Below are 9,542 nucleotides of genomic sequence, written 5' to 3' on the forward strand. Positions count from 1 at the left end.
AGATAGCATTTCCAAGAATTGGTTCCATTTTTTGTTTTTCTTGCGAACACCAGTTTGACATAGTTGTCCGGTCTCTGGTTGGTTGTCTTGGACTTCCATGGGTTGTGATTGGTCGATGTTTGCGTTGGTTGGTTGGCATTTGTCATTGTCTCAGTGGAATTCTGTGTGTGTGTTTAATCATCCACAAACATAATCCTTCTGTCGAATCTTCTGTAGTTGGGCTACATCGTGGGTTGTTCAGCTCATGTTTTGTGGATTTGCTCTGATGCTCTGGCCTGGCCTAAAGGAATGCATGTTGGTCTCCTGTGGGTGGAGCTCTGACTCCTCTTCATTCCATGAGCTATCCATCCTGTCTGTGCAGCTGACACACACAATTTTGCTTGCTTTGTGTCAGCCCTCTCAGGTACGATAGTTCCGGTCATGCTAGTGCTGGAAAACACAGTTGAACTGCACAGAATGCAAATAGTGCTCAAAAAGATGTAGTGATCCATGCGAAACACTTCACTCACTGTTCTGAGTGGTTCACACTAGGCATGCAAGCCCCCAGCTTAAGTCCACCCAGGCACTTAGGCAGAATTTCAAGGCAACAGGACAAGTGAAAGTGGTTCCAAATATAGTTGCAAGATTTGACCTAAACAAGTTTGCTGTAAACTATGGTTACATCAGCCCTAAAGTTCATCTTCAACCCAAAGTGCTAAAAGGTTTTGGTCTGTTGTCACACACAACAGTTACTGATGAAATTGTTAGTATTATGAGTTTCGAGTAGGTAGAGGCAATGCCTTTAGTACAGACAGATTTGTTAATTCATATACTGGCCACCATAAGACCCATTCTGTTACAGTAAAAAAATTGTTTCGTTTACTTCTCAACTTTCGTCTATACATGCACCATGGAAGGATAGATTATTGATAAGTGATTCTCTTCAAATTTCACACCTTTTAAAATTTTATCCATAGTCAATTTTATATTTTCATAAAGTAAATGATATAAACATGTTGATTTAAAAACTTGTCAACATAACATGCAAAAGTGGGCTACTGAGCCCATTGTTTTTGGCATGTTATTTGGGTTCAAGTGACACTGAATCACATTTCTAACATTGAAATTCAGTATTACTGTGGGCTCATGTTGTCCATAAAATACATTCATTTGCAGAACTACATAGCTGTTGTAAAATGTTGAACCCCAATATCACCAACCATAAATAAAGTGCTACGCACAGCCAGAATGTTAGCGAATGGATGGAACTGGAAGCAAGTCTTCAAGGACAACATACTATTGATAAAAAGGAGCAAAAAGTAGTGGCAAAAGAAATTTAAAAATTGCATGGAATTCCAACTAACTGACTAACTATTACGCTTGATATAGTAACAAAACTAACAAAATTCGGCTTTACTTGGCCACAGGAAAAGTGGCACCAGCGTGGAGAGAGACAACTTTTTGGAATTGGTGAAGTAAAAAACAAAACAGCTGATGGCTTTAGCGTGTAAGTGCAGTTCCAATGGACTTCCCATTATGAACTGTAGAGGGAAGCTTATGAGATGCTGCTGCAGTGGCCAGAAGACAGGCAGATGTGCAGCAATGAGTAAAATGTATCAGTCATAATACAGAATTTGTGCCCTGCTCAAACCACTCATTGAATCTAGTTTCTGGCATGCAGCTTCGGTAGAGGTGATTTCATCATCACATTGGAACATTGTTAAATGTAATTTTTTTTCTGTGGTCACATATTGGTGGGAGTTTCTGATTGCTGCTACAGGCATGTGTTTGAAGAGGATTCAGGTCACATTGGAGCACAGGAGGTGATACAGTAAACATGACACGAAATCATTACAAGGAAATTTTGACAATGCTAGAGAAGAACAGGAAGAAAAATGACTAGTATTGGTTCATGGTACCCTCCATCATGCACCATACTGTGGCTTGCAGAGTATCTATGTCGTTATTTGCAAACAGAGGTCTTGTGCTCAGAAAATAAGCACGTTACAGATTATATTGGAAAAGGAATGAAAGGAATCCACAGTCAAGGTTTTAAGTTAAGCTAAGAGCTTGTGTGAGGAACTTGGAATCTTTATTGGCCCTCCAAGATGAATTAGGAGTCACCACATTTCTGGTGATGCAAGTAGAGCTGCCGACTTTTTGAATGAAAATTATTTAAAATGAGAAATGTTTTCTGCATTAGATAGAGTAACTGCTGAAATTCGGGATAGGTTCCACCAACTATGGAATTGGACCTAAAATACCTGCACTAATGCTGGGCATGATGATGAGAAATGCAACCTCGACCGAGTTTCTCAGGATGTTGACAGAGAAGAGTGAGTGTGTGCACCTACAAGCTTTTGTATCTATGAAAGCCTGTAGACTGTAAGAAGTTATTGATTCTGTCTTACTGGGTTTATTAATGTTCATTTTGAGGCCAAAGTTGAAGAAGGGTAAACTAATATAATTATAATGCTGTGAATATTCCACATAATTGCCGTGAGTGATAAGTTGTCAGAGAAGTTTCTCTGGGTTGAAACAGATCCAAAATTATTTAAATACTGCAATGTCCATGTTAAGATTAACAAATGTAGCTATTTTGGTGATAGAACAAGAGGTACAAATAGACATTGATGAAAGTATTAAAGAGTTTACATCGCAAAAAAACACACAATAAAATTTTAATTTAAAAAAAGTTTTTTTGGAAACCATTTGAAATAGTGACAAAGTATCTCACATGCCCCCTTCCCCTCTTTGCTCCTGCATTTTACAGCCATTATAAGGTAAGTTAGTGCTTTCAAGAATGTCGCACACACACACACACATATCCATCCGCACATACACAGACACAAGCAGACGTTTGTAAATACATGTATGTATTTGAAATACCGAATGTTTATTAAAAATATCTTAGATGAAATGCTGATTGTGAAACTCTCATTTTGTTGTTGTTAGTGATCCAGGCGTTGGTAGCACTTGTGAATGACCCAGAACCTGAACATCCACTTCGTGCTGACCTGGCTGAAGAGTATCTCAAAGACCGTAAAAAGTTTGTGAAAAATGCTGAAGAGTTTACCAAGAAGCATAGTGAGAAGCGACCGTCCGATTAAAGTCTGTGAAATGATGCAGTTCCTGCCTGGACTTTGGGAGGAGAGGTTTTGTGATACACAACTTGAACATTTGTTTGTGATTGTAATTCTGGTGTATGTACAGTGTGCACCGAAAGTGTAGTAAACACTCCTCCCCCCTCTGTGACAGTGTTAGCACCATCTACACTCACCAGGTGAAGCGGTGCATGGGTGCTTGTCAGGTGTTGCCAACACTGGTGTGCATGAGTGCATAAAGAAACGCCCTTGGTACTATTTGTCACTTTGATAAACACCAGCCCAGATACACATGATTTTTGAGACTACTATATGTGAAAGTAGTATGGGTATTGTTCTATCACCAATACAGTTTGTCAGTTGGAATTTACAGTGCAGTTTTATTCCAATTTGTTGTCAGCTTAATTGTATACATATTTCACAGTTTCTGTTAAAACAATTATATTTAATTGTATGGTATAAATGATTGTTTTCATTAAAAGATAAAGATGTGAATAAATTTTACATATTTAATTTACTAATTTGCTGTGTGTTCCACTCAAAAAACCTGTAATATAAATTGCTGTGAAATATCTTAATATGTAGTTGTTCTTTTTGGTATTAGCCCTTAATGTAAATTTAGTATTGTTAAGAACATACATAGAATTAGATTGCTGTACAAAGACTATAAAACTTATTTCCTTGTTGAAGTTTGTAACAATATTAGTAACTCTAGAAATGTCAGTGATTCGGAGATAGTAGTTATAAGTTTCTTGTACACAGACATGAGTGATATCATATTGAAATATGTGAATTCGTAAGTTTAAAACAGGAAAGAACATTGGAATATTTTACAAGCACACAGTATGATTCATATGATATGAGGTAACTTAAAGTCCACAATTTGTTGCCGAAGCATGTAAGTTGGGGTGTTACAGATGCATTTTGATACACTTATTCTACATATCATTTCTGCATGATGGTGAAGTTTTGAGAAACATCAAGATTAGATGATAGATAATATTCAGTAGTTCTTGTGATAAAATCAAGAAGCAAACATGAAATACTGGTGGAGGCCGGCAAATAAGAAAACGAATATCCGTTTGAGTTGAATGTCTCATCCCTCAAATGACGAGTTATTTAATTCCTTTCCTCATATTTTCTTAGCAAGCATGGATTGGATGTGTGTAGCTTTTGTAACTAGTATTCCTTAAGAAGCTCATAAGGAAATGAAAACACTCGTAGCATTGGGTTGGTGAAGGTGGTGTCTTGCATTCCATTTCTGGGGCAGAACTGTTTTGACTGAATCCAACTGTCTAAATTTGACATTTTGTGTTTTCGTGTTCACAACCCTTCTTATCTTGTCCTTCTTTTCACCTTATTTATTGCCCTGTCAAAATGATAGTGAAAGTCATGGGTGGAATACAAATATTGATAGGAATGAAGATAACAATTCAGTATGCAATTGAGGCATTGAATGAATGGTTAGTAGGCACATAAATAAGACTTAAAATTTCGCAAAGTTGTCAGATAATGGGTCGCTGCGGAACTAACTAGCATTGTGCTCGTACACTAATGGGCCGGGACAAGGTGAGTAATATCTTTTATTTCATAAGTGTGTGATATTCACAACTTTTTTACCATCATTTTATTTGCTCATTTTTTTGTTTCCATTTGCATCTTTCTAATGCTCCATTTGCATCTTTCTGCTGCCGGACTTAAATCATCTGTCATCTGTTATTTTAAAGATAACAAAGTTCACATGGGTGGGATTCAGGCAGACTAAACAGTCTTCATTGATCAAATGGAGCCTCCAGAATCACATGGAACATAGGGCAGAAAGTAGCACAGACAGACCACTACACAAAATAATGTGATCTACAAAATAGGAATGAATTGGGCACGCTCAAATGCATGCTTTAAGACTAAAAATGATAAAAACACATTATAATCACCAGATCAGTATAAAAATAGAGCTTATGCATAGAAAACAGTGTCAGAATAACTTTTGTGTAGTAGTAGTTGCAGCAGCAGCAGTAGTAGTAGTAGTAGTAGTAGTACACCTTGTACCTTCAACAATTATGCACCTAAAAAAAAAAAGTTTTGCATCATCCTGGTTCCCAGAACTCCAGAAGATAGACGTTGACTGTGGATATTGTATCACAGACACAGTTCCTTTGACTGTTCAGAGACGTCACTAAGCCCGCCCATAGATGCAAACAACCATGCATGAACAACGCCTATTAGGCGAAAGGTGTTGGACAACCGATCATTTCCAGCCATTCCACCAGGAAGGAGATAAATGGCTCGTGTTCCCTGTAGTTCAACCATGCCTAGACAGTCAGTACCACAGTTCGATCGTGTCGGTATTGTTACTTTGTGCCAGGAAGGGCTCTCAACAAGGGAAGTATCCAGGCATCTCGGAGTAAACCAATGCAATGTTGTTTGGACACGGAGGAGATGTGGAGAGACTGGAACTGTTGATGACATGCCTCGCTCAAGCCACCCAAGGGCTACTACTGCAGTGGATGGCTGCTACCTACAGATTATGGCTCGTGGAAACCCTGACAGTAATGCCACTATGTTGAATAATGCTTTTCATGCAGCCATAGGACATTGTGTTGCGACTCAGACTGTGCACAATAGGCTGCATAATGCGCAACTTCACTCCAGAAATCCAAGGCAAGGTCCATCTTTGCAACCACGACACCATGCAGTACTGTACAGATGAGACCAACAACATGCTGAATGGACTGCTCGTTCTCTTCACCGACGAGTATCGCATATGCCTTCAACCAGACAATCATCGGAGACATGTTTGGAGGCAACCAAGTCAGGCTGAATGCCTTAGACACACTGTCCAGCCAGTACAGCAAGGTGGAGTTTCCCTTGCTGTTTTGAGTTGGCATTATGTGGGGCCGACGTACGCCGCTGGTAGTCATGAAAGGCGTCATAACAGCTGTACGTTGTGTGAATGCCAACATCCAACTGATAATGACTTCCTTCAGGATGAGGACATTGCTTGACTAGAGTGGCCAGCATGTTCTCCAGACACGAACCCTATCGAACATGGCTGGGATAGATTGAAAAGGGCTGTTTATGGACAATGTGATGCACCAACCACTCTGAGGGATCTACGCCGAATTGCTGATGAGAAGTGGGACAATCTGGACCAACAGTGCCTTGATGAACTTATGGATAATATGCCACAACGAATACAGGCATGCATCAGTGCAAGAGGATGTACTACTGGGTATTGGAGGTACTGCTGTGTACAGCAGTCTGGACCACCACCTGTGAAGGTCTCACAGTATGGTGGTACAACATGCAATGTTTGGTTTTCGTGAGCAATAAAAAGGGCAGAAATGATGTTAATGTTGATCTCTCTTCCAATTTTCTGTAAAAGTTCCAGAACTGAGGTGGTGCAAAACTTTTTGATGTGTGTATCACACTAAAAGTAATCTGGTCTTGTGGAGTTTCATCATTATAGAAATCAAAGAATTTCCCAGATGATACTTTTTATAATTCTTAGCAAATTGAACATTAATTATAGTATTAAACTTACTTCACAAAAACCATTTTCAAATACATCCAAGGGTGCTACTGGAAGAGCATTAGTTAATAATGCAAAGCTGTTTTAGCCTGTAATTGAGTGTACCATAGCACACTATTTACTTTCCCTCTGTGATGTTGCAAAATGTTCCCTTATTGATGGACAAACTTGCATTCTCCCAGATTGATATGTGCATCACTGTAATGATTCTTATTTACATTTCATGGTTATTTTTAAATGTTTTGATGGGTGACAGAATGACTTTAACGTATGCAAATTCTAATGTAATGTCTGTGTCTGAGCAGCATTCTCTGTCATCGTTACACTGTACTCTACAATGTCCTCTTGTGTACATGATATTTGCTCTTGTAGTGTAGAAATTTGATGAATTATCTTTAATGATGCAGCAGCTTCTGCACCAACTTGAACACTGATTACATGCATTGGGTAGATTGCCCTTCACTGCCTTCTGCCATAAGATATATGGATGCCTTTCAGTAAAACTCTTCCACAGTATGATCAGGAACATGCTATTTTGTGTTTACAGAGTTATGGGCTGTGTCCACTCTACCCTAAAGTTTAAGAGGTGACAAGCCAGTAGAAAACAGAGATAACTTGAAACTTACGATGATTGGCAACATTTATGATTTCAGAGTTTATTACCATTGTAAAACATTTCTGTGCCATTCCATACATCCTCACTACTTAAACTGAAAATAGGTTGAGATGTACATTTATTAATGTGAAGCGATTCACTCAACCTGTGACTAAAAGATTGCTGTTGTGGCAGAATTTCTACTACAGCCACTGCCTTCCATGTTGGATGAAACAACGACAGTTGTCATACAGTCATATATTGTTTACTTGATTTGTGGTGACCCGGCACTTTCAGTTCACGCGTTTCTTCAGTACCTTATTCATTCTATGTGGGCATGAATAGTAACCAACTGTCCGTTTACATGAATGGACAGTGGCAAACCCAAACTTAAACATCCAGTTGCTGAATAAGCTGTGCACCACAACACTAAGAGTTCAACAGCTGCTTCAGTAAACGGGCCGTTTGGATACTTACTTCCAGCAGAAGTTTATCTGAACTACACAGATAGAAACTGTCTGCAGCGTATCCTATACTCTGGCAATCCTCCTGACTCTGACCTAAATTCTCTCCCCCCTTCCTCCCCCCACCCCCTTCCTCCCCCACCCCTTCCTCCCCCTCCCCCCTTCCCCCCTTCCCCCCTTCCTGTCTTCCACATCATCTCCACCTCCCTCTCCTTTCCCCTCCCCTTCTCTCCCCCTGTCTGTCCCTTACGTGTTCTATTCTTAGGCAACTGCTTTCAGTAAACAGTCTCATCAGTACTTCAGTCATAGTGTGTGTGCTAGAAAAGGAGCAAGAGCTCAAAAGCTATTTATAGCTATGTTCTATTACATGTTATATGTGTCGGGCATGAGTCATCTGTAAATGGTTGCCTTTCCCTTATTTCATGTATTTTTCCGTCCAAGAATTCCCATTATTGTTAGACATTTTATTCTTTTCCTTCATGGTTGTCTTTGGTGAAGATAACTGGTGATTTCCTTGAGTGATCTAATGTGTCCATGGGTCATTGTCTTGCAAAGATTAGTTATTTCACAAAATGAATGCATTCCTATTAAAGGACACTGGTAAATCTGCCATCAAGGGCCATAAAACCATCTGATTTCCAAAATGCCTATGCCCACTTCAGTGAATTCAGTTAGATTAAAATTTTTCTTTCCTTCTTTATTTAATTTTTTTTTTTTTTTAATTCATGCAGTTTGTCATTTCATGATATAATAATATAGAAAGAGAACACCTTTACAGTCTTGAAAAGTAGATATATTGCATTCCTATCGTGTAGTACAGGAATCTTTGACTGTCTGAGGAATCATGGCTCTTGGCTTAAAATTTTTTCAGAGATGGTGCAATAATCAATCCATTGTAAAAATTTCAAAGGCTATATCTGTACATCGGATAATTTTGCAGTTGTTTCTTTTTAACATTTGAGAACTTTTTGGCAAAATAAAAATCACACATCCAGTTATTCTGAACATTTGATGAAAAGATTTGCAAATGTCCTTATATGGAAATGAAAAAGGTAACTGAAAAACGCTGGCTTTCACAACTGAAATTGTTAATATTTCCTGAGGAATCATCTATGGAAGGGCATGAAATGTTGCTTTTACTTAGAAAATTCATTTGATGACTTTATAGCCAAGAAGATTAACAATAGTTGGGAAAAGATGTCTATCCTTGATTACATTCCTACGACATTCTCTCTGTGCTGACTGATTCCTTTTTTAAATAGCTATGAGGTTCCCTGTTTGGGCAGTCGCTGCCTCTTCTTGAACCTGCAGTAGCAAAACTGCACCATAGTGAGATGCATAATTTTGCATACATCCTACATGGAAGCAAGTTGTTACTAATTAACATAAGACAAAAAACTAAGTAGGGTTCTATGTTGCAATGTAAAGAGGAAATTCTGAGTGAATAGGTTAACGTGCTGGCATACATTACAACTACAAACTTCCTACTGTTGTTTTTCAGTCCAAATACTGGTTTAATGCAGCTCTTCGTGCAACCTACATCTGAACCTTTTACTGTGATGTAGCCTTGCTATCCCTTTAAAATAACCCCCCCCCCCCCCCCCCCACGCTTCCCTCCATTAGCAAATTGTTGATTCATTGATGCCTTGATCTTCCCACTGGCCACTGCATTATCATAGGCACTTTTAATGATGGGCAGGAGGGTTTGCATATGTCAATGATGCTGAAGCAGGGCTGTGCTGGCGGTAGCATAGCTACTGGCATGGCCAGACAGGCTTCAGCAGAGGGGCATGATGATGAGTATATCACAACTTAGAAATGCTGGGCTGTGCTTTTCTCAGGGAACTCCACCAGCAATAGTTGGGTAA

At 39.1% G+C, this 9,542-nt stretch overlaps 1 protein-coding gene across 3 annotated transcripts in view; it reads left to right on the top strand.

The window, feature by feature from the left end:
• Positions 1-3,604, top strand: part of LOC126418580 (ubiquitin-conjugating enzyme E2 L3) — a 29,983-nt gene extending 26,379 nt beyond the window's left edge. For 2 of the 3 annotated variants that reach the window (XM_050085397.1, XM_050085398.1), the window contains exon 4: positions 2,935-3,604. In XM_050085397.1, the coding sequence (XP_049941354.1) occupies positions 2,935-3,089 (155 nt within the window). In that variant the 3' untranslated portion in view covers positions 3,090-3,604. The remainder of the gene's footprint in view (positions 1-2,934) is intronic. The other variant, XR_007575870.1, reaches the window with a different exon arrangement.
• The last annotated feature ends 5,938 nt before the right edge of the window (positions 3,605-9,542 follow it).

This window comes from Schistocerca serialis, chromosome 9 (genome assembly GCF_023864345.2).
Source record: "Schistocerca serialis cubense isolate TAMUIC-IGC-003099 chromosome 9, iqSchSeri2.2, whole genome shotgun sequence".
NCBI lineage: Eukaryota > Metazoa > Arthropoda > Insecta > Orthoptera > Acrididae > Schistocerca > Schistocerca serialis.